We start from the raw sequence: 26,662 nt of genomic DNA, 5'->3' as shown, positions 1-26,662 counted from the left end.
CAATTTAAACATATGAAAGTGAATAAGAAAAATAAAGAATGAAAACAGTGAATGTAAGTAAACACACAAACATTGACGTCTTCTCACTCCTCAGATCTGCTGCAGATGAAGTTGAGTTTGTGAGTCTCAGGAAGGCTGATCCAGCGCTGATCTCCTCCAGACTGAACTGCTCCTTTTCTCTTCGTAAGGCTGCAGTTTTCCGGTGTCGTTCCGTTCCCTGGAGCCCAGTTCTGATAGCACACGACCTCTCCGCTCAACCAGAGCCACATGTTCATTTGGCAGTAGTTGTGTAAACCCAACCACACCGCCTCAGTAGACGCACGTTTAACCACATTCATCACACGACGCTGCATCTCCTCTGACTGAACCGAGACCAGATCCGTATAATTCTGTCTGCAGTATCTCAGAGCTTCAGGCCACGTCAGATTCTCTTTGATCAGAATCAGTTTATCTGGACACAAAACAAACCACAAGCAAAAACTAGAGAGAGACTGATCAAAAACAACACGCAGAACAAACACTGTGGAGGAATCTGTCATGTCAGACATGTAGCGTGAACTTTAAGATATCTGGAGGTGATGGATGGATTGTGTGTGTTTGTGAGGATCTGCTCACCTTCATGACATGCAAAAGGATATTGGTTGTTGCAAGAGACGTCATACCATTGGCCCTGAGTGTTCGGAATGAGCATTGTACAGTTTTCAACACCTCCACCATTAGGTTCACTAGAAGCCCAGTATCTGAATGAGGAGTTACTCTGATCTGACCACTGCCATGAGTCTCTGAACAGACCGATCCAGACATCATTAGATATGTGACTATCATTGATGAACTTCTGAATCTGTTGACTCTCATTCTGGTTCCTCACACTGACCAGATCAATGTGATTCTGTCTGCAGTAACTCTGAGCGTCTCTCCAGTTCTTCGTCTGATTGACAAAGACGAGTCCTGTGTTTGCTTTAAGAAAAACAAATGGAAACATATTCATGAATCAAGTTTGTTCATCATTCTTACGCTGGTTTATGGTTTTTAATGTGAATAAGAGTAGCGAAGCATCAGAAACGTGTAATTCAAAGACTGTTTCTACAGCTGATGATATATTACAAATTATAGTAATGATGATTTTGCTAATATTAAGTATCCTTTGTGAATTTTTGTGGTAATTGTATTGCATCTTTATATTTCTCCATCATGTTTTGTTACACATTTCTCTAGAATACTGTATTCAGACACACAGAGTTAAATGAGAGAAACATCAAACAGATGAAGATGTTAAACTGCAGCTAAATATATTTGTTAACTAGTCCTTAGAAATATGTCAGTAAAAAAATAATTCAAAAGGTTGAATTGTAAACTAATAATACATACAAATTCATATTGTTGCAATACTAATAGTGTAAGTGTTTATTTTGTTAATAGTCTGTTTGGTTTTTCACACTGTAATGGACAATGGCCCTCATTTATCAAAAGTGCATACACCACATTTCCAGCATACACCTAGCGTACACCCAAAACCACGGTGACTTTGAGATTTATCAATATGGACATTGGCGTATGGCACGCTCAAATCCTACGCCAGCTCAGGAGGTGGTGTACATGTACGCACGTTTTGAGTTAGTGCGGAAATGCGCAGAAAAACAATTCCTAACACCACAAAACGCACTGACAAACTAAAATATGATATATTATGACCCACTGTAAAAAAACAACATAGTAATTATAAACTTCAGTGTTTATTTTTGTGCAACATGGACTTAAATGTTTAATTTGTGTGACTTTACCAAAGCATTTGATTTGTAGGCATATGTATTCCTTCAGTTGCGAGCATAGACTGTAAAAAAATATGGACGTAGTGTCCGTGACGTCACCCGTAGGTTTCTGAAGAGCATTTGTGAAGCCTAAAGTGGGCGGAGCCGTCCGTCGCCATCTTGGCCTTGCGTCACTCCCAGATAACAGAAAATAGGCAAACAGGCGGGGCGTGAGTGGAGCTGAGGAGCCATAGATATGAGCCTGGCTGTCTGAAATCACCTAGCTCGACGTGATCGAGTTAGCTGATGATGTAAAGCCAATTAAAAGTTCCTGTTTTTGCCATTCGAAATATTATAATAGTTAAAATACATGGCTACAAGTGAGACTGTGTATTACTTCCAGAGTGTTTGTGTGTGACAGTGATTTATGTGCATACATGTCAGTCACTCTTTCATGGTCCGTCATCGCTCAAGTTCGTAGAGAGCTTATTCAGTCCATTTTAAATTCTGATTTTGGCCGCCTCTCAAATGGGTTAAACCGTTAAACCATAGATATATTGCCTTTGAAGTGCAAGTAAATGCGCTAAAAAATACGCGCTCATTCATGGATGTGCATTTATTGCACGGACGGAGAAAGCGCCGACGCCTGCATGATTTCATCTGACGGTACATAAGCATATTATAATCCATCTGTTCCGTGAGAGCAGAACGAACGAGCCTTTATTGACGTTTTAAATTTGAAACCCCAAAAAGCAACGAAATGGTCAGATATCCATTAGTGCATGTTCACAGAGGAAAACAACTGAAATACAGCGCTGGTTGTTCTCTCAAACGATACTCGACGACAACGACTGAATCCAAAGACGTGGGCTTTGTACCCAAGTATTAAATTGTATGAAATAATCCCGAAAAAAAGCACAAACACTGCAGAGATGGCAAGTTCAGCAGCTAACATTTGCTGAGGTGAAGTGACGGCTAGTAACAGCAGACAAACGGCTAGCACTGACAGCAGCAATCCATCTGTCACTCAAGTGGCCACTGGCCACACCCTTAAATTTAAATATTAATCAACTAAACGGACGAGTTATAAAATAATTCACCCCCCTCATAGTTGTTATGAAGGGCAAAATTAGCTGTATAGACCAAAGCCACACAGAGATCCAGGCTGTAAACATGTTTTTTTCTGCTGTAAAGTTGGTAATTTTAACATGAGGGAGATACAGATTTGACTCACTTCTGCAGCCAGGCCAAGCGGCCAGTCGATGAATTGCAGTTTAACTCACTTCCGTGTTAGTTTCAAGAGAGAGAGGGGGAGGTTGCCGCTTGGTTTTGACACAACACACGTGGAGTGTTGCCTTGACAACAGTTGAGGGTATATTTTGAAGAATGGCAGCAGGAGTCTCTGAGGAAACATCTGTGCAACCATATCAATTTGAACCGGAGTCGGACCCGGAACAAGATGACGGCCCAGAAGAAGTTCGACAATTAAGGCTCGAACAGGACGTTTCTGAATGGTTGGTTAACGTAATGTCACTTTGATCTATCTTTGTATAGAGTATAGTAGTGAGATACTAATGCTATGGGTTTACTGATGTATACGTTAGTTCATTGACAGATTGATGTTACAGCTAATGGTCATGAAAAACTTTTTCTCTGTAAATGTAGGCTTGTCAGTGATGCGTAACGTTATCTATGCAGTGTTAGGTACAACTGTCAGGGCTGAAGCACTAACATGAGGTCACAGCAGGAATGTTTCTAACAGTAGTTGAAGGACACCTAAGAATTTTGTTTTACCATTCATTACCATTCATCAGTTATAACTGTTTTTTTTTTACATTACTTCTTAATCAGTAACAGGCACCGTTATAAACCATCGACAAAAGTAAGTTTAGTGTAGTATTACCACGTTAACTTTAACACCTGCGTACACAGTTTGTAATAACCCAATAACCATAACGCGTTGTTCATTATAAACGTGTGATTATGAATTATATTGAGAACGTCGTACATAGAAAACATGCCATAATGTACCCTGAGTGTAAATCATAGCCGCATTCATCGTGAAGCGTGCTAGCGATTTGCAAAGATTCATATAAATATTAATATAAAGGTCAATAAAACGTTACACTCACTTCAGTTCTTCTGGAGGTGCAGCAGGAGCATGAATAGTTGGTATCGATCCTTTTTTCAGGAGCAGCTTCTTAGCAAAACCAGTTTTATACTGACCCTCGTTTGTAAAGCAGTCTGGTGAAATGATTCACGCAAACATGAAAGCATTGACGTTAATCGTGTGGAATATTCCATTCGAAAACAAACTCAGCCACTGCGTCTTCAGTGGTTCGGATTTAGGAACATCATCAATATGACTGCTGTGTTCGTTATTACACCCAAGAACAGAACACCAGAAACGCTTAGACGCCATTCTGCTCCAGCGTATCAACAATGGTGGACTATGATGACAGCTCGCTCAGGGCGGGTCTGTGTTGAAACGCTGGCATCCGACCGTGTGACGTCACATGGTCGAACAGCTTGATTTGAGACGGGGAAAACATATAAGATTAAAAAAACAAAAACACTGGATGGATTTTTATCATTTTATGATGGTTGTGTACAGGCACTGCCAACACACATTTCAGTACAATCAACTTGTAAAAGTGCATGTACCATTATATGACCCCTTTAAGATGTTTTATGAAACAGTTACACGTGTTTTTTGGGTGTGTTTATTGATAAGAAAAATATTAACTTGATAATAAATGAAAGTGAAAGCTAGATCTTGGTTTTAGCCAGCCATCAGCAAACTCTCCACAAAGAAAAGACGGAGAAACAGTAATGTAAGTACTTTACATTTTTAACACCATTAACAGACAGTGTTGTGTGAAGTTTTACCAGGGCAGATTAGCATAGACATTTATTTAGGTAATCTGTAAAATCTCAAATCGATTTGATTGAATTTTGATTTAATGTGTTGGCAAAGGATTTCTGAGCCCCTTGACAGTGCTATTTATAATATGGTAAATAATAATAAAAAAAGATAAACAGAGTTTACAGGGGAAAAGCACAGCTTACATCTAACCCAACCATAACACTGCAAAGACCAAAGTTGATCTGTAAAAAGATTTATTACTTTTTATGACATCTGAGTAGCTGCCAAATGAAGCTCTGCTTTATTGTGTTATTTATTTATTTTATTGTAGTTCAGATTCACAGATTAAATTGGTAATAGTACAACAGGAAAACATAGCAATACATAATGTATTCAGACATTTGAACAAAATGCTGTTTGGTGAAATAAATGCATTATATCCATGAATGTTTATAAAATCGAAGGCCTCAAAGTCAAGAACAACCTTCATATTTCACTTACAGACACTGGCGTCATCAACAGACAAGGATAATGGGATGTAAGTCATGTCATTATCATATACTCCTAAAAATACTCTTTATTGGCATTGATGGATCCATGAATAACCCTTTAAAGAAGTAGTTCACCTAAAATATATATATATATATATATATATATATATATATATATATATATATATATATATATATATATATATATATATATATATATATATATATAAGCCATCCAACATGTTACGAGTTTGTTAAAACACTTTAATGATGGATTTGTTTCTAAGCTTTTCACTTCACAAGGTCTGAATCAATGGACTGGAGTCATGTGGACAACTTACAGATTGGGATGGTGTTTTATCAGCTGTTTGGACTTTTTACTTAAATAAATAAATAAAAATAATAATAATAATAATAATAATAATAATAATAATAATAATTCAACCGAACACTTCCTAAGTTTAAAAGTTCTTAATGGAACCATCAATGCCAATAAAGAACCTATATTTTTAAGAGTGGTCACATTGACAACATTTTTCTTTCATTAACTGTTAAATAGACTCATATTACATACATTACTTTTTTTTTTTTTTCACAGCTTGTGTGTCTGTGCCAGAGAGAAGAATTGTGCTTTTGGGAAGAACAGGAGATGGCAAAAGCTGTGCTGGGAACACAATTCTTGGAGAAAAAGTATTCACCCCTAGAGCTTCAGATAATTCTGTAAAAGCACAAAGTGAAAGAAAAAAGTCGGGGAGATATGGAAGAAAGATCACAGTCTTTGAAACGCCTGCATTCTTTGACACAGACGGTAATGATGAGAAGATGAAACCTGAGATTGTAAATTTTCTGATTGAATGCGCTCCAGGTGTCGACGCCTTTGTGATTGTTCTAAAGGTGGAAAAGTACACAACACAAGAAATGGAGGCGCTACAGCAACGTCTGAACACACTGGAAGAGGTTGTCTTTGCACACACAGTAATATTATTCACTCATGGTGAACAACTAGAAGGACAGAGCATTGAAGAATTTCTGAAGGCCAATCCACAACTACAGGAGCTGGTTGATAAATGTGGAGGACGCTGTCACGTCATCGACAACAAACACTGGAAAAGACGTAAACAAGGGTACAAGAGCAACAGAGTTCAGGTGAAAAATCTGCTGGAGACCATCGACACGATGAGGAATAAGAACGGCTGCTACACCAATGAGCTGCTTCAAAAGGTTGAGAAAGATATTCAAGAGGAGATTGAAAATAATGTGGATGAGGAAACTTTGCCTCCAGAAGAAAAACGAGAAAAAGCTAAGAAAAACGTTCAGGGTAAGCTGCTGCAGCAGGTTGCGGGAGCAACGACAGGGGCTCTGATTGGTGCTTTTCTTGGTGTTGCGGTGACTTGCATTTTGAGTCTCTTGCAAAAGACCTTCCCCCAAAGAACATTTCTGAATGTGGCATCGTTTGTTGTGGAGGCTGCAGGAGGAGGAGCAAGAGGAGCAGCGATAGAAGAAACAAAAGCAACAGTTCCTGGAGGAAAAGCTGAGAAAACAGGAGAAAAAGCAGGAGAACCGGAAGTGGAAACAGGAGAAAAAGCAGGAGGAGCAACAGTTGAAGCAGGAGGAGCAGTAGCAGGAGCTCTAGTGTCAGGAGGAACAGTGGCAGGAGCTTTAGTGTCAGGAGGAGCAGGCTCATCAGTCGCTGCCGGTGCTGTCGGAGCTGCAGCTCTTGTAGGAGCCGTTGGTGGAGGAGTCACTGGATGGAAAGCTGCAGAAGAAGCGGATTCAGTGTATGACGCAATGACCAAAGCTGCAAAGCTGAACTACGAGAATGCAACAGTTGTGGTTGAGAACATACACAATTTTTTTGCTAATGCTTTCAGTAAAACACAAACAGAGGAAAATAAAAAATAATAATTTGAACTTATGTGTATTCAGTGACCTGATCAGAGACAAATCAGTTGTATTCATGATTAGCCACATTAACAGGTGTGAAAAACTGATTCGTGTAAATCAAAAAAATTATATTCTGATTAATTTTAACTTCTATTTGAAATCATGAAATGTTTGATTCTTTATTCTAAGATTGTTATTATTTTTCGTGACCAAAGAAAGATTTTCTTTTCATACAGTTTCACCTCACATTATATGAGCTGTATCATTATTTGTTAAAGGAAATTCTAAATTCTTCTTGTAATGCACATTTGAATATATATAGTTTCCTGGTAAGAATGCAGATATGAGCTGAATTTCTAGTGATCATAAACAATGCACATGATAACTGAGGATAAAAATGCCTTTAAAATGATACTCTGCAGTCTGTACATTTACAATAATGTACAATAGTTTCAGGTATTTAAAGCATAACTTATTGCATTTGAGGGATGTGTTACATGAATTCTAGGTTCACGTTCACGTCTATTCAACTGTCTTTGGCATAGGAGTAAAGCCATGAGAACACAGGAGTCACTCCTTATAGCCAAATTTCCGAACTCTTTGTTAAAGTGAAGCCGATTTTAGCTGCAGTGTGCATGGTTAATGAATCCTCTTCTAAGATATAATATGCATCGTAAACCTTCTGGACTGGAGTTCAACGGTCTTGCTTTATGGTCATAATGACTGTTTGATTACTTTTATTGTTAGTTGTAAATGTAATTAGGCTGTTTGCCAACAATGTGAAGTTTAAAAACATTGCATATGTGAATCAACTTAATTTAATGAGAAAGGTTGAGAACTGGAATCCTGTTCTCCTCTCTGGGTGATGTATATCTCGAAACCAGGTGCTACCCCCTAGGATACATGAGCTGACCCAAAACAAACTCTATTGGTATAATCCTTTTGTTCTGGTCTGAGTATTTAAGGCTGGGTGACCCAGAAGTTCATGGGATCCTTTACCAGGATCATCCCCCTTACAGAGCTGTTTCAGTGTTTTCCTGTTGGAAAGGCACTATTGAATGGAGCAGGGGGCACATCCCTAGACCTTCTGATTTCTGACTATCTATGACTTAGCATGGTGTACACTGTAACTATTATAAAAAATTACACCTACGGGTTAAGCAGTGAGCGGCCGCGTAGGGTAAAATGGTTACACTGCTCCCTCTGACTATTTCATTAACTGGCGAGCTGTGATCGTGAGCGCACATTCGCGACGTGACGTCTCAAAGTGACACTGGGTCCGTAATGAACGAATATTTGAAATTAAGAAATGCCAAGAATAATTAAAGATCTAAATGAATTCATAATCAATATTTATGATTATTTTCTAATCAGAAACATGATCTAAATTTGTTTATCATTTGAAATTGGAGTCAGATTACGCACAGAGCTAAAGTCATAAACTAAATTCCAGTATATTAAGTGAACTTCACTGGAGCGCTGAAAAGACATACATGCATATACCTTCAGCCACCATTGGATTCCGTTGTTGGGCCAATGGGTGGTCCTTACATTTAATACAGTATATCTTCTGTTTAAACCATAACGGCATGCTGTCCACTCAAGTGGACATCTGAAGATCTCTTTGAGAAATTGGAAAAAAAAATAAAATAAAAATCAATTCTTGTTTTTCATGCCCTAAGAGCAATAAAAACAGATAGGACAAAAAATCCTGACTGAGGTTATCATAATTCATGCATGAAAGGGTTAAAAAAAATTCTGAATTAATAGGCTGTTCCATGTTGTTCTTCTGCCTCACATGCTGTGCAAGCTATTTGGATTTTTTATTTATTTATGTTTTAATTACAGTATTACTTTTATTACAGTGGCCGATATCAACAGCAGTGCAGGATAATGGGAGGCATGTCAAAACATCCACTATGAAATGGACCTGTGGTCACTGAATTTTGTAAATATACAATTCTGTGCAAAAGTCTTAGTCATGTTTGTATTTTCACCTAAACTAAATGGTTTTAAGCCAGTTATTTAAATATTTTGCTGAAGTGTGTCAGTAAGAAATATCAGTTTACATTCATTTACATGCCATTATTTCTAATAAGCCAGTGAGATTTGTGTATGCACAAGGAGTCTGACAACAGCTGGTGCTCCACACGGAGATCTGATCTGATGGTGATAAAACCCTTTGTGTTTAAAACAGCTTTTGTCTAGGTACACTTGCACATTGTTCCCTTTTGAGGGAACTCGCGATGTGTCGATGATGCTTTGGGAATGCTCCTGCGTGATTACATCTGAAGCATGCGTGTCCAATGGCGAGAGTGAATGTCACGGGCGGGTGACAGTCCACAGAGGTTTACGTCCACTATGTCCACTTTTCTCTCATGGTCCCTAGAGTTATATCACCCTAATAGCAGTTTATATTCCGAGACATCATAATGTAGGAGCAGATATAGCGCCCCACAGTCTAAGCTTAAAGGGACACTTTGCAGCTTTCCGTTTTTGTCAAACAGCGACCCCTAGAGTCGCTGTGGAGTACTTGTATTTAACGTTACTGTCGTAAATAGCACTCGCGCAGAGCCGTCTCTTCACTCACGGCCTGATCCCTTCCACCCTCTATACCGGTACCTGTTCAGTAGGATGGAAGCTGTAACGAGTGGAAATAAGGTGTGGCCCCTTTAAGAGCTGCGCGCGCCCTGTTGAACTGTCGTCGGCAGTCTGTGTTGTATCATGTGCACCTCGAACACCCGTTTGCGGGTTATTTCAGTTTGATGCACATTCTTATCCTACTTTTGTTTATCAAGTAAAGATGTGGATGGTAGAACGGGTGACAGACAGTTACACGTGTTCAACTGGGGAATAAAGTGCCAGTTGTGAGATGCCAATCGCCTCCGTGAGTCTGTCTGGCTCTCGGTAATAACTTCATCTGTGAGCTATCCCTATTTCTCCTCCTGACAGAACGCGTTACAAAGCGGCGGACATCGAACAGGCACAGATAACCTCTGAAGATGTCTACTAGTCCATCAACAAGAACGATATTTACTCGAGTCTGACTCCTTGCTCGGTCAGTCTGCCGTTTCCTTTCTTTCGTCCTCCGACAAAGCTTTCCTAGCTTTGTGTGCAGTGCCGTAAAGCAATTTGTTACATCGCGAGACCTGATATCACGCGATACTTCCTGACACGACCCGCCGGCCCAAAGTTGCAAGGGTGGTTTTTCCGCTCACAGGCGCTCGGGGGATGCGCGACGACCACCATTCAACCCGAAACAAGTCATATAACTATTCCAATGACTCCAAAGCTGTTCGGTTAAGGTAAAAAAGTTACTTAGTGCACCTTTAAACCACTTTCTGATGTATTGGACCAGATCAGCAGACTACGTTCCCTCTTGAGCCAGTGTTGCAACAAGACAAGGGAAATAGCCACAGAAACTAAAAACAGTTAACAGCTTAAATAAAAAAATTCACAAAACCATTTAAATGAACTTCTTGAAACAAATTAATTTAATTCAAATAACTGACCTCCTGTGCTCAATAGTTCTGTAGTTAACTCTTTGGTTAGTCTGTTAGTTTTTTTTTTACTTAGTTCTGAGATTCCTTGTTTATTTGGTTTAACTAAATTAGTTTGTAGCTTGTTTTAGTTATAGCCTAGCTGTTTACTCTTACTTTCCTTAGTTTATTTCCTTTTCATGTAAATGATATACCCAGTTCACACTAAAAAAAAAAAAAAAAAAAAAAACAGCAATGGAGACAATACATTTCAGGTAAAATGTCCAATGTTACATGAAATCGGAGTCAGAAATGACTCAAGCGAGTTTAACTTAGTTCAATGACCTTTGCACCAGTTTCAGTGTTTCAGTTATAAAATGCAGATATGCAAACTTCAAGATGAACGAATGAGAGGGGTAAAAAAAGGAAAAAATACTTCTTGTTCACAGATGCAATAATGTCCAGGGAAGAAAAAATGTATATGTGTGGTCCTACCACTTCGATGAAACATGAAATGTTGTCCAAGTTCAGGAAAAACCAGGTTGGCCCGCCGGTTTCCACCAATGTTGAGCACTCCTCATTGATGGCAGAAACAGTTCTAACTCAGAACTCCTTGTTCACTTTCAAAGAGAAATATCAAGGACATGAAGGGAAAAAAAAAACAAGAGCTAATCTTAAACATTAAAATAAAGTAATCAAATATTTATATGTAAATCTTACTTTTATCTTTTTTTTTTTCCATAGGTTTGATATGAGCATTAGTAACCTTGGTTACACAGACATTCTGTCGAAGCAGGGGCTGAGGCACGGGGAATGAGGTGGTGGAGCACATTTTGAGGGGTTTTTGGCCAGGCACAGGTGGATCTGTTCGCACCTTATAGGACGCAATGTCCTAGTTTTTACTAAACACTCAGTCATTCCTGGGATTCTCTAATACTTTTTAGTATGTAATAACTTTTTAATGTGATGGTTCACCAAAATGGAATGTTAAAACATTTTTCTTTTTCTACTTTGGTGTGTCAATTATAGGCTAATGAATAAACATAATATAAAAAAAATATTTTATTATAAAATAATGTTGGCCCATTATTTATATCGTACAATATTTTGTCACTTCAAATAAATGTTTACTTTGAAAATATTTAACAAAATGTGCACAGTCTATAATTTGTGATTTTAAGTATTTGCTTGTGTTACGTTCTTGTGAATTCTTTTAAAAAAATTTTGGTTATTTAAAAAAAAAAAAAAATTATTTTATAAAATCCCCCATCACACCTATTTAGACTCCACCCATATGTGACATAATTTAAGGCAATGGATCAAGCCAGTTGATATGACACATATCAACAATGTGTGCAAGAGTTATGTCGCAGTGAAGAATTCTCAAAACTCAGTCAGTTGTTCACTTCAGATAGTGAAAGTAAAAAACTGACTGAGTAGAGATATTACTGAATCCCAGGAATGACCCATATCTTTCTTTAAATGGTCAAAGTACACTACACTCCCCAAATCCAAACAAGCAGATCACTGGAGTAAAGTTCCTACATGCAAACTTACAAACGATTGAATGGAGAGTAGAGCTGTTTTACTGATCGCGTGACTCTCTGAAAGCAAAAAAAAAAAAAGAAAAAAAAAACAAGAAGAAGAAAAAGCTCTATACGGCGCTTTATTGGATGTTCCACTGCATATTTCTCAGTGTCACTACATGTAAGTAGTTCTTGTTTTCAGTAGAACACTCAAATCACTTGTTTGGGAAGTTTTGGGACTCTTTGATTTCTACTATTTTGATGAGAATGCTATCATATGATTACAGATGACATAACCTTTGATTGTTGCTTTGAGCTATCAACACAAAACTTTGCACAGATACAGTTGACTTGATTGTGAACAAGTCTGAGACCCATCTTTCCTTACTTTTCAAATAGACATCATGTCAAACATAAAATTTAAAAAAAAAAAAAATTAGATATCGCTTTTTGTTTTGTCTGCAGTTAAAAGTTTGCAATCATGATTCTAATCTTTTTTATCCACATTTTGAAAACAATCTAAAAAACTGATTATTTATTCTGCTATTATTCCTGTTATAAGGGAGTTTAAGCATGTCACTCTTCCATATAGGTCGTGTGAGAAGGAAGTGAAAGTCCAACCGTCCAACAACCTCTTCTATTTAAGTCTTGAAAAGGAAATAAAAAGTGAGTATTTTGCACTGCACACCATTTACAGAAAGTAAAACAGTCACTGTGTAAAGTGTTCTAGTGCTCATATGTCAGTGAATTCGTCAGGAATATTCTTGAGTTTGCTGGGATATGTTACACTTTAGTTTAAATCAGAGCCAAGAATAACCTGAATATTATTTAACTTATAGAGACTGACGTCATCAACAGACAAGGATCATGGAATGTAAGTAATTATTGTTGCATACAGTGTTTTCAGTGTAAAATGTACAATCATTGATGATACCTCACATTATAATTTTGTATTTAAAAAAAACTATATATATATATATATATATATATATATATATATATATATATATATATATATATATATATATATATATATATATATATATATATATATATATTATTATTATTATTGACAGCGAGAAAGATTGTCCTTATTGGAAAAACAGGAGATGGCAAAAGCAGTGCCGGAAATACGATTCTCACAAAAAAAGTATTCACCACTAAAGCTTCACCAAATGCTGTTACAGCTAAATCTGAAAGAAAATATGGTTTGGTCCATGGAAAAAAGATCACAGTTATTGACACACCTGGATTCTTTGACACAAATCGTAAAGATGAGGAGATAAAATCTGAGATCATCAAATCTCTCGTTGAATGCGCTCCTGCTGTTCATGCCTTTGTGATTGTTCTAAAGGTTGGAAGATACACAAGCCAAGAAAACGAGGTGGTACAACAATTTCTCAACACAATGAAAGGGGAACATGTGCTGAAACACACAGTGATCTTATTCACTCATGGTGATCAACTAGAAGGCCAGACCATTGACAAATTTGTGAAGGTCAATCCACAACTACAGGAGCTGGTTGATAAATGTGGAGGACGCTGTCACGTCATCGACAACAAAAACTGGAATGGCTGTGATTCAGGATACAAGAGCAACAGAGTTCAGGTGAAAAATCTGCTGGAGACCATCGACAAGATGGTGAAAAAGAACGGCTGCTTCTCAAATGAGCTGCTTAAAAAGCTGGAAGAAGAAATTCAAGAGGAGATTAAGAAAAATGAGGACAATTTGCCTCCAGAAGAGAAGCGAGAAAAAGCAAAGGAAATTGTTAATAAAAAGTTGTGTAGGCAACTTGCAGGAGTAGCAGCAGGGGTGGTGATTGGTGCTTTACTGGGTGTAGCTGTTGCAGTGGTTGCAGCTCTGGTTATATTAAAATCATTTTTCCCAGCATGCAAACTGCTGAAAGCAGCAACAGGAGCAGCAGCAGCAGGAGGAGCGGCAGGAGGAGCAGCAGTGGCAGGAGGAGCAGCAGTGGCAGGAGGAGCAGCAGTGGCATCAGGAGCAGCAGCAGGAGGAGCAGGAGGAGCAGTAGCAGGAGCAGCAGCAGGAGGAGCAGCAGCAGGAGGAGCAGTAGCAGGAGGAGCAGCAGCAGCAGGAGCAGCAGGAGGAGCAGTAGCAGGAGGAGCAGCAGCAGCAGGAGGAGCAGGAGGAGCAGTAGCAGGAGCAGCAGCAGCAGCAGGAGCAGCAGGAGGAGCAGTAGCAGGAGGAGCAGCAGCAGCAGGAGGAGCAGGAGGAGCAGTAGCAGGAGCAGCAGCAGGAGGAGCAGCAGCAGGAGGAGCAGCAGCAGGAGCAGCCGGAGGAGCAGCAGCAGCAGGAGGAGCAGGAGGAGCAGTAGCAGGAGGAGCAGTAGCAGGAGGAGCAGCAGCAGGAGGAGCAGCAGCAGGAGGAGCAGCAGCAGCAGGAGCAGCAGGAGCAGCAGGAGGAGCAGTAGCAGGAGGAGCAGCAGCAGCGGAAACAGGAGCAGTGGCTGGAGGTGCCGGAGCAGCGGCAGGTGCAGGGCTTGTTGCAGTTAAAGCTGTCGGAGTTGCAGCTCTAGCAGGAGCCATTGGTGGAGGAGTCACTGGATGGAAAGCTGCAGAAGAAGCTGATTCATGGTACGACGCAATGACCAAAGCTGCAAAGCTGAACTACGAGAATGCAACAGTTGTGGTTGAGAAGATAAGTGAATTAGTTGCTCTTGCTTATGATAATAAACTTGAGGGGGGGAAAAAAATAATTGAATAAAAAAATTTAATTCAGATATATTCAGCAATTCCAATTTCCAGTATCATTTACTTTTGTCCACATCAAAAGCTTGGGAAACTATGTAAAACTCATTTAGACATTGCACACTAGGGTTGTTAATTAAATTGTGTTGCACACATTTTAACTTCCCGCATACATTTATAATGCAGATATCGGCTGTTTTTTTTTTTTTTTTTTTTTTTTAATCATTAGTGCTAAACTTGCCCTGCTTTTTATATTTTCTTCTTCAATTTATCAGAGACAAATGCCCATAATACAATTGATAACATGGTATTATTATGTCTATATACAGTATGTGTGATTGAGCATGTTTGATTATTTCAAAGTACATGATGACTGAATAAAAATAATATGCTTTTAAATTGATACTTTGTAGTCTGTGCTTGACATGTATGCTTTGATATTTCAAATAGGTTATATGGAAATGATTATATAAACATAAATTAACATAAACATAACTTAGAAATACTTTAAACAGAACTATTTGCAAAGTGAATGAGGAAAAAAGAAAGCAGGAGTCATTCTTGATACCAGAATTCAATGATGGATGTTCATTTTCAACTCTAATAAAACACACCTGCCCGTGGGCACCTATGGGACAAAGGATAATGACTGTTACTTATCAAAACCTATGATAACCTATAATAAATGGACCAACACAAAGCACTTCAGTTCGTATATAAGATAGAGCGGCACAGCCGGTCTATACATATCAACGTAAACAGTGCGGCCGGCAGTGCGGGCCCACACAGTACATAAGCATATATTAGGGCAAAGAAATAGAGCGGTTTCACCAGTCTATTTGTGTAGAAAATAATCCCCCGCGCAACAGAGTGTATGACGGGCGGCCAGCGGCGCGGGCCAGCACCAGTACACAGCATGTAACAGGGAATAAGGAACAGAGCGGCACAGCCGGTCTGAGTACAAAATACTCCTTTCCTTAGTGCCATACCAGAAATATCACCAGTATTTGAACGTAGTCTGCGCATAAGCGACTGGGCAGAGCATACATGCCACTTATACTGACAACAGTTTAACCTGCAAGGCAGGAACTTCCAGGTTATAAAACCTCACGAATGTCGATGGGGAGGCCCAACCTGCCGCCATGCAAATATCGTGAATAGAAATTCCGCTGGACCAGGCCCACGAAGAGGCCATGCCTCTAGTGGAGTGGGCTCTGATACCCGAAGGGCACTGCAGGTGTTTGGAGGCGTAAGCTGCTGCAATCGCGTCCACTATCCACCTGGACAGGCTCTGTTTCGAGGCGGCGAGACCCTTGGTGCATCCACCGAAGGAAACAAAGAGCTGCTTGGAACGCCTGAAAGCGGCAGAGCGCGTGATGTAAACTCTCAGCGCCCTAACAGGGCATAGGAAGTTATCACTGTCCCCGTTATCGGATGCTGGCAGAGCCGAAAGGGAGATGATTTGCGCCCTAAAGGGGGTTCCAATCGCTTTGGGGATGTAGCCGTGTCTCGGTCTGAGAATGACTTTTGAGTCATTTGGTCCGAACTCAAGACATGCAGGGCTAACAGATGCCCACGCGTTTTACTGAAGACAGAGCTATCAGAAAAACAGTTTTGAGCGAAAGGTACTTTAAATCCACGGATTCAAACGGTTCAAAGGGAAAAGCCTTCAGGGTCTCCAGGACCAAGGACAGATCCCAAATAGGAACCGAGGGGGGCCGCGGGGGATTCATCCATTTGGCTCCTCTGAGGAAACGGATAATAAGCTCGTTCCTTCCTATTGCCCAGCTGCGTGTCGTCTCAGCGAACGCTGCAATAGCCGCCACATACACTTTGAGCGTGGAAGGGGACCTGCCCTTGTCCAACAGCTCCTGGAGGAAGGAGAGCACCCGTGGGACCCCACATGTAATTGGATCCAAGCTCTTAGTAGCGCACCATTTAGAGAACACAGACCATTTAGACCAGTCGTTCTCAAACTTTAAAAAAATCTGACGCCCCCCCCTCCCAAAAAAATTTAATTATTTATATATATATTATATATATATATATATATATGCGGAACATATTTTTTACAATGAAAAACGTGAAATGATAAATTTCGCAAAGTGTCTTTGATCTAGGAAATTATTGAAGGCCTGCTTTCTGTATTTCTCCTTGAAAAATGAAAAATAAAAAATTACAAAATAAAATAAAAACGTGCAATAAAAAACAGGAATAGTTTTAATTTGCCATGTCATTGAATCAACAGTAAGAGAGAATAATAAACCAGAACTTTAACTTTTAATTTATAATTAAAAGTTAATATATAGCAGCTTTGTAGTGCCCCTGGGGGGCGCGCCCCACACTTTGAGGACCACTGATTTAGACGCATAGAGCCTTCTCGTGGAGGGAACTCTAGATTGCGTGAACGTGTTCACGACCCCTTCTGGCAGGTCAATGGGTATCGGTTGATCACCCATGCATGCAGAGACCATCGCTCCGGATGGGGATGCCAGATCGATCCACCGGCTTGAGAGAGGAGATCCTTTCTCACCGGGATCGGCCATGGGGAAGAGTGCGATAGCCTCACTATCTCTGGGTACCAGATTTGGTTCTCCCATCGCGGGGCTATAAGAAGCACTGGGTGGTGCGTTTCCCTGATCCACGTGATGACCTGTGGTAACAGGGAGATCGGAAAGAAAGCGTACAGCGGGAGGCTGGGCCAGGTTTGGGCCAGCGCATCCTTGCTTTTTGAGAAGAACGTTGGGCTGTGAGCATTGTCTTTCGACGTAAAGAGGTCCTCTCCATTCACATAGGACACCACGGACATGTTGTCCGAGCGGACTAGCATATGGTGGTCCCGTATGAATGGGAGAAAGCGCTTGAGCGCGTTCTCGACCGCTATCATCTCCAAACAGTTTATGTGGAGGCATTTCTCCTGGTCTGACCACAGGCCGAAGACCGGTTTGCCCTCAAAAAGAGTGCCCTAACCTGAGGTGGAAGCGTCCGTCAAGATAACTTTGCGGTGTGAGACGGCTCCCATTGTCACTCCCCGCTGGTACCAGTCAGCCGCTAACCAGGGCTTTAGTGCTGAAACGCAGCTCTGAGTCACTCTGATTCGAATGCCGTCGGAAGCCCAGGCTCTGTGAGGCACTCGGGCGTTCAACCAGCATTGTAGCTGCACTGCTTAAAGTAGTTAACAAACATACAAATAAATAGTTAAAAAATCATATATTGTGATTTCTGGATTTTTTTTTTAGATTATGTCTCTCACAGTGGACATGCACCTACGATGACAATTTCAGACCCCTCCATGATTCCCAAGTGGGAGAACTTGCAAAATAGCAGGGTGTTCAAATACTTATTTTCCTCACTGTACGTACTGAGTTTTTTTTAACTGTAGGTAAAACTACCCCCCTGTAGGCCCGTGAAATTGGCCCAATGGAGGTTTTCCAATAACACAGGGAAGGTATCACGTGTTCTGTCCTCACTCATGCAAAGTATTTGGTTGTTTAAATTTACAATACATTTAGTTATGTATTCTCTCGTAATTTCATCTGACTCCATAAATGAAAGGGTTTTAATGATATCTGTGGATCATTAATCATTAGTGAATGTTTGACTATTCCTTTTAACCATTAAATGAACAATGTCAAAATCAGTTAGAATAATCACATGTAACAATTTAATATTTCAGATATTAGAGATCAATTCCACAATCAATTCGAATATCTAGTACATGGTTATACATTGGTTACACCAAATAATCTTACCCAGTTTGCACCTGAGATAGAGAGAGAAAAAGGGAAAGAGAGAGAGAGAGAAAGAGAGAGAGAGAAAGAGAGAGAGAGAAACAGAGAGAGAGAGACCACCTATTCCATTCGTGACCAGCCAAGAAGAGACCCCATAGAGCAAGCACACCTTCCTTTATACTGTTTGCCCAGGTGACATGGGGGATGGGGAAGACCACCCTCAAATGGCTTAACCAGTTTTCTCTAAACTTCTATAAACCTTATTACCTTTTATTTTATCTATCTGGATATGAGATATCTGTACCACTCACTTTGAGACCTTTCAAATGACACTAAAAACATAAGTTATTGATCAACATTCGCATCAAACCATCAAACCATGTTCTTGAGTGTGTTCTTTGTTGTTTCTGAGAGGAAGTCAGGCTGTATGGGGAGGTCGAATGCTAATTAGCCAGCAAGGCCCCTTTGTCTCATAGACCAGGTCGCAACCAATATTTTCAGTCTTACACCCCCCCCCCCACTTTTGTCAAAAGAATTTTGAAAGTGACACACTTCCTGCCAGTTGGTGGCGCTATAACTTTGACTAACAATATTCTCGTCCATGTGATCGGCCTCTTACAACGAACACACTGCTGAAGTTTCATCAAGATCAGTTAATGTATGCAGAAGTTATAACACACTTCCTGTGTCCCTTATTCACCATAAATTTGTTTCCTCGCCACGGCCAAACCGTTCGAGATATCAAAAATCCATTTGCAATTTAGCATCCTCAATGTCTTGACTTCATGCTGACAGAGTTTGGTGGCGATAGGATGAATTCCCTAGGAGGAGTACATCAAATTCCACAGCATGCGTTTCCAAACAACTCATAATAGCTGACTTCCTGTTGGGCTGGTGTAAAATGTAGAGGATGAAAGTTGTTCGGCCCGATGAGATCTATATGTGTACCGAGTTTCATATTAATTCATGCAAGCGTGTTTGATATATGGACCAAGTTTTAGAACCACGTTCAAGGGGGCGCTGTTGAGCCCCCCACCCGGTACCAGCTTCAGCCCCGGCCCTGATGGCCGTGTGTTCTGACCTGTGTGCAAAGTTTCAAGAGTTTTCGAGCACGTTAAGGGTCCCAAAAGCCCCTGAAACCTTGAAAACAAACATTAAACTCAACAGACAAATCCCTCCCACCCCTCACACAAACAGAGACAGAGAGAGAGAGAGAAAATTCTCCAAAAAATCACATTCAAACTAAAATATCTGACTTCCTTTTGGTTGGAGCTAATGAGTGTAAATTAGAAAGTTGTCCGGCTTGATGAGAACAAAACACATACCAAGTTTTGTTGCTGTTGATAAAACTACCCCCCCCACACTTATGACTAAAGGTGGCGCTACTGAGCCACTCACCACGCCCGTTTCTGAAACTTTGCACGTCTACGGGCTAATAAATGTGATGTGTCTGTCGAGTTTCATCCAATTTCAAGTATGTTAAGAGTCTCAAAAGCATCAAAAAAGAATATTAAAGTTTGAAGCGTTGCCATGGCAACAGTATTAAAGATATCAGAAATCCTTTCACAGGTCTACATCTGCCGTGTGTTTACATTATACACATAAAGTTTGAAGCAAATCGGGTAAAAATAAGAGGGTGATTTCAAAGCATTTTGAAAGTGACACACTTCCTGCTGCCAGTTTGACTCACAATAGTCACATCCATGTGATCGGCCTCTGACAACGAACACACCGCTGAAGTTTCATCAAGATCAGTTAATTTATGCTGAAGTTAAAACACACTTCCTGTTTCCATTATTCGCCATAAATTAGTTTCCTCGCCACGGCCAAACCGTTCGAGATATCAAAAATCCGTCCGCAATTTAGCATCCTCAATGTCTTGGCTTCATGCACACCGAGTTTGGAGGCGATTTGATGAATTATCTAGGAGGAGTACATCAAATTCCATAACATGCATTTTTCAAACAACCCATAATAGCCGACTTCCTGTTGGGCGGAGCTAATAACTTAGAGTGCGGAAGTTGTTCGGCCCGATGAGATCTATATGTGTACCGAGTTTCATATTATTACATGCAAGTGTGTTTGATTTATGGACAAGTGTTCGGATCCCGTTCCAGGGGGCGCTGTCGAGCCTCCCTGCCACGCCTGGGTACCAGCTTCAGCCCGGCCCTGATGGCCACAGGTTCTGACCTGTGTGCAAAGTTTCAAGAGTTTTTGAGCACATTAAGAGCCCCAAAAGCCCCTGAAACCATGAAAAACAATTATAAAAGCAAATCTCTCCTAACAGACAAATCCCCCCACCCCCCACACACACACACTGAGATACAGATACAGAGAGAGAGAGAGAGAGAGAGAGAGAGAGAGAGAGAGAGAGAGAATTCTCCAAAAAATCACATTCAAACCAAAATATCTCACTTCCTGTTGGTCAGAGCTTATGACTATAAATTAGAAAGTTGTCCGGCTTGATGAGAACAATATACATAACGATTTTTGTGACTCTACTTAAAACTAAGCCCCCATTTTTGACTAAAGGTGGCGCTACTGAGCCCCTCACCACGCCCATTTCTGAAACTTTGCACATGTCTAGTGGATAATAAATGTGATGTGTCTGTCGAGTTTCATCCAATTTCAAGCATGCTAAGGGTCTCAAAAGCATCCGAAAAAAATATTAAAGTTTGATGCGTTGCCACAGCAACAGTATCTAAGATATCAATAATCCTTTCACAGGTCTACATCTGCCGTGTGTTTACATTATACACATAAAGTTTGAAGCAAATCGGGTAAAACTAAGAGGGTGATTTCAAAGCATTTTTAAAGTGACACACTTCCTGCTGCCAGTTGGTGGCGCTATAACTTTGACTCACAATAGTCACATCAATGTGATCGGCCTCTGACAACGAACACACTGCTGAAGTTTCAGCATGTGTTTTTCAAACAACCCATAATAGCTCACTTCCTTTTGGGCAGAGCTAAGAACATAGAGTGCAGAAGCTGTTTGGCCCGATGAGATCTATATGTGTACCGAGTTTCATACTAATACGTTCTTGTATGTGTCCAAGATTTCAGATTGTGTTCTAGGGGGCGCTGTTGAGCCCCCCTGCCACGCCCGGGTACCAGCTTCAGCCCGGCCCTAATGGCCGCGGGTTCTGACCTGTGTGCAAAGTTTCATGAGTTTTTGAATCTGTTAAAGGCCCCAAAAGTCCCCGAACCCTTGAACAACAATAATAAATATAGCTGCGAGCAGCGATTACGGGCCCAAGCCGGTGGCACCGCAACCCCGGTGCCTTTAGTTGATGGTGCCAATGATCTGATTACACACAAGGAAAAGGGAGAAAAGAATCAAATTAATATTTGAGTCAAATTTTGCTCTGTATGGATTAACGCGCTGATGAAATGTATACATTCAAGATAAATTACATTCATATTTAATGGGAATACTATTTCATGGCCTAAATATTCTACTTCTGTTATATCTTTTAATAATTAATTAACCCTCTGAGGTCTGAGCTGTTTTCTGGGCCCTGGAGGTGTTCTGACATGCTCTGACATTTCTGGTTATTTCTGTTACTTGTGACATTTTCATGGGTAAAGTCTAATTAAACTGTATTCAGCACAAACTCTGCTACAACAATATATATACATTCATTTTCTGTCGCGTTTCAGAATGAGTTTCACATTTTCTTTGTTTTACGAAAAACACAACATTTTGTTTTTATTATGAGTGTACACAAATAAAAGAAGACATTTAAAAGTTTTGAATGATGTACAATACAAGTATGTAAAATCAATATCAACAGAGTATTTTGCACTAATATAAAAAAAAAACGAGCAGATCACGCCGGTGTGATTGTCGACCTCAGGGGGTTAAATATTACAGATGGTTGATTTCATTTCAGTTATCAATTAAAGTTATAATTGTAAAATCAGTTATTTTTAGGTCATGTTAACATAGTAATATGACAGTAGCTTTGTAAAATCACAAAGCGCATGCAATGTTAACTTATATGTAAATATATGATTTGCTGTCTGTCAGCACACAGTGTTTATCAATGTCTATCAATTATGAACGGTCATAATCATATGTATCGAGATGTAATAAAAGTGTAGCTTATGTATTGTAGTCACGCTACATAAATCCTAGTTTACGTCACCATTTAAAACTTTAAAACAAAGACATGACTAATTCAGCTCCACCATTATGCCTAATTGGTCATAGTTCATCGCGTAAACGGGAAAACAATAATAAATCAAATTCACGCCAACAGTTATGTAAAACAATTATAAGTAATGAATTAATGCAGTTTTAACCCTTAGAGGTCGGAGATCACGTCGGCGTGATCTGCTCGCTTTTTTCCTTATGAGTTGAATTGAGACCCGAAATACTATTTTGACTTTGATTTTACAAAACAAGTTTCATACATCAATCGATTCTGTTAAATGTGTATTATTTTTGTGTATACTCACAATAAAAACAAAGTGTTGTGCTTTTTGCCAAATAAAGAAAAATAAATGTGATGCGAGTTCTGCCTTCTCTCTGCCAGTGTAGTCCATTCTGAAACGCGTCCGAAAATGAACCATAACTCAGCGAATACTCAGTCAAACAGGCATTCAGACAGACAGGCATGAAGCTTGAATTCTCTTCTTTTAAATGAAGTAATTTATATAAAAAACAAATATTCTCATCTTGTGAAATCTGTATTAAAAGAGAGCGATTCCAGTCGAGCTCATTACAGCTGATTCAGATGTAATGTGACTCCTCCCACGGAGAGCGCGAGCTATTCAAACGCAAATTACTGAGACAATCCAAGCGCAATTCTGTGAACGCCCCATCAGCTCGAGAAAACACAAGTTTATTTCAGATCATTACTTTAACACCGTCTTGCAGCGCTGTGAGGAATTATAATAATAATGGAAAAAGTCTCTCAGAAGTGCGGGTATATCGAGGAGCGAGCTGAGGAATACTAGTAAGTGTTTTTTCCTTCTCACGTTCTTCACGTGGGTTTCTGTTTATGAATGAATGAACGGCAGAGATGCGCGCTGTTTACCACAACTGGCAAAGACAGTTTAAATTTAAATCGCGTGTGTGGATGAATGATGATGTTTTAGCAAACTGTATTGCTATACTGAGATGAGTAAAAATCGACTGAAATATGTTGAAATAAAATGTAGGCTATTTGTATAAGCAACGTATTAAACTGCAAATGAACAATATGCCCTAATATTTCATGAAAACAACGTTACAGTCAGGCGAAATATGAAAGACAACATCTTGTTGACTAGATTTGGGTATAGTTTTTACTGTACTGTATACTTTTTTTGTCAAAAATAAAGTCATCAACTAAGATGTTAGCTGTTCCAATGTTGATTATATTCAAACTAATGAATACAGATAAAATGTAGGCCTATAATCATTTTTTTTTTTCAAAGAAAGAGTACACTTGAAATATTGTTGAAATTGTAATTATTGTTGTAATTGTAACCTTTTTAATAAAATAGCAAAACATATTTACAAGATAGATGTAAGCAAAATCTTAAATGATCAATATAAGTCTTCTTCTAAATATATATTTTGTCCTTGCATTGTGGCTCAGTCAGTTGTCACACCTGTGTGAATGGCTCATCATTATACACAGTCATTATGCAGAGTCATTATGCAGAGTGGGATGGGACATTGTAATTTCAGGTGTAAACCACTCCTCGTTCACGCCTCCTCGCATATTGGCTTTCCAAGCAAAACCTGTTTTACATCAATTTAAATCAATGTATGGTTTTATTTGAACGATAAAGCAAGACTATTTTCACATAATTTTGAAGAAAATACTATGAAATAATCCCGAAAAAAAGCACAAACACTGCAGAGAAGGCAAGTTCTGCAGCTAACATTTGCTGAGGCGTCGTGACGGCCAGTAACAGCAGACAAACGGCTAGCATTGACATCAGCGGAAATCCACCTGTCACTCAAGTGGCCACACCCTTAAATTTAAATATTAATCAACTAAACGGATGAGTTATAAAAAAATTCACCCCCCTCACAGTTGTTATGAAGGGCAAAATTAGCTGTATAGACCAAAGCCACAGAGAGAACCAGGCTGTAAACATGTTTTTTTCTGCTGTAAAGTTGGTCATTTTAACATGAGGGAGATACAGATTTGACTCACTTCTGCAGCCAGGCCAAGCGGCCAGTTAATGAATTGCAGTTTAACTCACTTCCGTGTTGGTTTCAAGAGAGAGAAGGGGAGGTTGCCGCTTGGTTGCGAGCCTGTGCGCTTTACCTGACGTTTCAGGGTTAGGCCCGGCAGGTGCGCACGGACTGGGTTCAGTAATGAAAGGCTTTCAATGACCAAAAAATTATTCAGACTGACAAAATAATAAAAATGACACTCTTCTTTTAAATAATAATAATAATAATAATACTAACAACATTCTTCTTCTAAATAACAATAAGCGTCATTAATAAATCATATTCAAAATAATAATAATAAGAATATTACAAATTGTCATGCAATTATTAATGTGAATGAATGGTACTCCACATCACATCATCATCACTATTGTACACCCCAATACATGTGACGTGATACACGTGCTGTAAAATAATGCATTGTGATAGGTCATTTGCTCATCCAATAGGGGCGTGTTATTCTAATGACGATCGTTTTCAGCCGCGGCATTTATCAAGGGCATGTCACGATCACACACACGGAAAGGTAAGATCCAAAAGCAGTGTTTTATTAAAGGGTAATCCGTACTCACAACCAGTCCAGGCAGAGGTCAATAATCCAAAAGGCAATCCAAAAAACATAAAAGATAAACACAAGAAACAGGCTTGAACTAACAACGGAAGTGTGAAGACAATATACAAGGACTCCGTGACAAACACTGAAACAGACAGGGTATATATACACAAGTGCTAACAAGGTGACGAGAAACAGCTGTAAGGCAATGAACAATCAGTGACAGACAGGATCATGGGAATTGTAGTGAGAATGCATAGACACCGTGAAAACTGAGGACCTCTAGTGTTTAACCCAGGGAACCACCAGACACTGTGACAGGGCAGGTATTGCGTACACCTGGATTTCAAAGGTACGCACAGCTTCATAAATCAGGCGGTGAGAGGAGTGTAAGCATAATCTTACGCCAACATATACGCCCGTTTCTACGCAAGAATGATAAATGAGGGCCATTGTGTCTATGTGAGTTAATTTAAAGTTCATCTAAGAATGACATTTTTTACAGGTTTATGTTGAGATGATATATTTTTAATTACAATATTAATTAAAATAAATTATAAAAATAATAAATTACAATCATATTTCTATAATACAGTTGAACACAATCAAATCAACTGACAAGATGTGAACTGAACTTTGTTCTCAGGACAAGAGTTTTGTTCATAAATATCAAGATGGGGCAAGATGTTGTATGTCTATTTTATGTTAAAATATTATGCATTCATTAAATCGTTTGTCAAAACAATGGTTTGAAATTTTTGAAAATATAATTCTCTAGGCTCTCTAATGTCAGATTCTCACAGGTATCAACAACAAAAGATCAACATGCATTTAATATCGGTTTATTTTCTATACAGAAGTTAGAATTGTGACAAAAATCCACAGTCTCTCCTATATTTATGAGCAAATTAAAAAGTAGCAGCATTTATTGCATTATAATTTTGTACAGTATATGGTGCATCTTTTTATTAATGAATGTTTATTGTGATTGTATGGAGCTGCACTTACTGTTAGATGAACTGCAGATGAAAGTCAGGCTGATGCTAAATGACCAATCATGCCATTCTCCATTTCTCATTAAAGCACACTCAGCTGTGCCATCAGGTTGTCCAGATCCCCAGTTCAGATAGAGCGCAGGTTCACCTGAAGACCACTGCCATTTATCAACACTCGTCTTCCTCAGCCCAATCCAGATATACTGAACACCATTCACACTCTTCTTCAGCTCGTTCATGTCGTTCACATTGTCAACGGTGGCCAGATCTGTGTAATTCTCTCTGCAGAATCTCTGAGCTTCAGTCCAGGTCTTCCTCACGTTTATAAAGTGATACTGACGCTGAACACATTCAGATACGGAGCAGAGAGCTGTGAAAGAGAGCGTTTGATTTAATGCTTTTCATAACAGGGTCAAACCTGGTGAAACTATAAACCATAAATAAAACAACAAACACACTCACCAATGAGAAGAAGAATCAAATATAGAGTTTGGTCCAT

At 39.5% G+C, this 26,662-nt stretch overlaps 3 protein-coding genes across 4 annotated transcripts; 2 read left to right on the top strand and 1 right to left on the bottom strand.

Moving 5' to 3' along the window:
- Nucleotides 1-82: 82 nt before the first annotated feature.
- On the bottom strand, nucleotides 83-26,662 carry LOC311078633 (macrophage mannose receptor 1-like; the record flags this gene model as incomplete). Its single annotated transcript, XM_084107561.1, has 3 exons — nucleotides 83-451; nucleotides 26,177-26,533; nucleotides 26,626-26,662. 3 exons carry the CDS (start codon nucleotides 26,660-26,662, stop codon nucleotides 84-86), a joined length of 762 nt encoding a protein of 253 aa, XP_083963687.1. The 3' UTR covers nucleotide 83.
- Nucleotides 5,146-7,007, top strand: LOC311078905 (uncharacterized protein; the record flags this gene model as incomplete). The annotated part of the gene is made up of 2 exons (XM_084107955.1): nucleotides 5,146-5,152; nucleotides 5,665-7,007. The coding sequence occupies 2 exons, from the start codon at nucleotides 5,146-5,148 to the stop codon at nucleotides 7,005-7,007; spliced, it is 1,350 nt and encodes a 449-aa protein (XP_083964081.1).
- Nucleotides 11,969-15,100, top strand: LOC311078631 (uncharacterized protein). 2 transcript variants are annotated; one of them, XM_084107557.1, is made up of 4 exons: nucleotides 11,969-12,175; nucleotides 12,587-12,660; nucleotides 12,834-12,868; nucleotides 13,349-15,100. In XM_084107557.1, coding segments are annotated over exons 1-4 (1,482 nt in total). In that variant the 5' UTR covers nucleotides 11,969-12,173; the 3' UTR covers nucleotides 14,720-15,100. The 2 variants fall into 2 exon arrangements, with proteins under 2 accessions (XP_083963683.1, XP_083963682.1); XM_084107556.1 differs by having other exon boundaries at nucleotides 13,071-15,100.

This window comes from Abramis brama, assembly GCF_963993115.1.
Source record: "Abramis brama genome assembly, chromosome: 3".
Classification (NCBI taxonomy): Eukaryota; Metazoa; Chordata; class Actinopteri; order Cypriniformes; family Leuciscidae; genus Abramis; species Abramis brama.
This window is presented reverse-complemented; position numbering and strand designations above follow the sequence as displayed.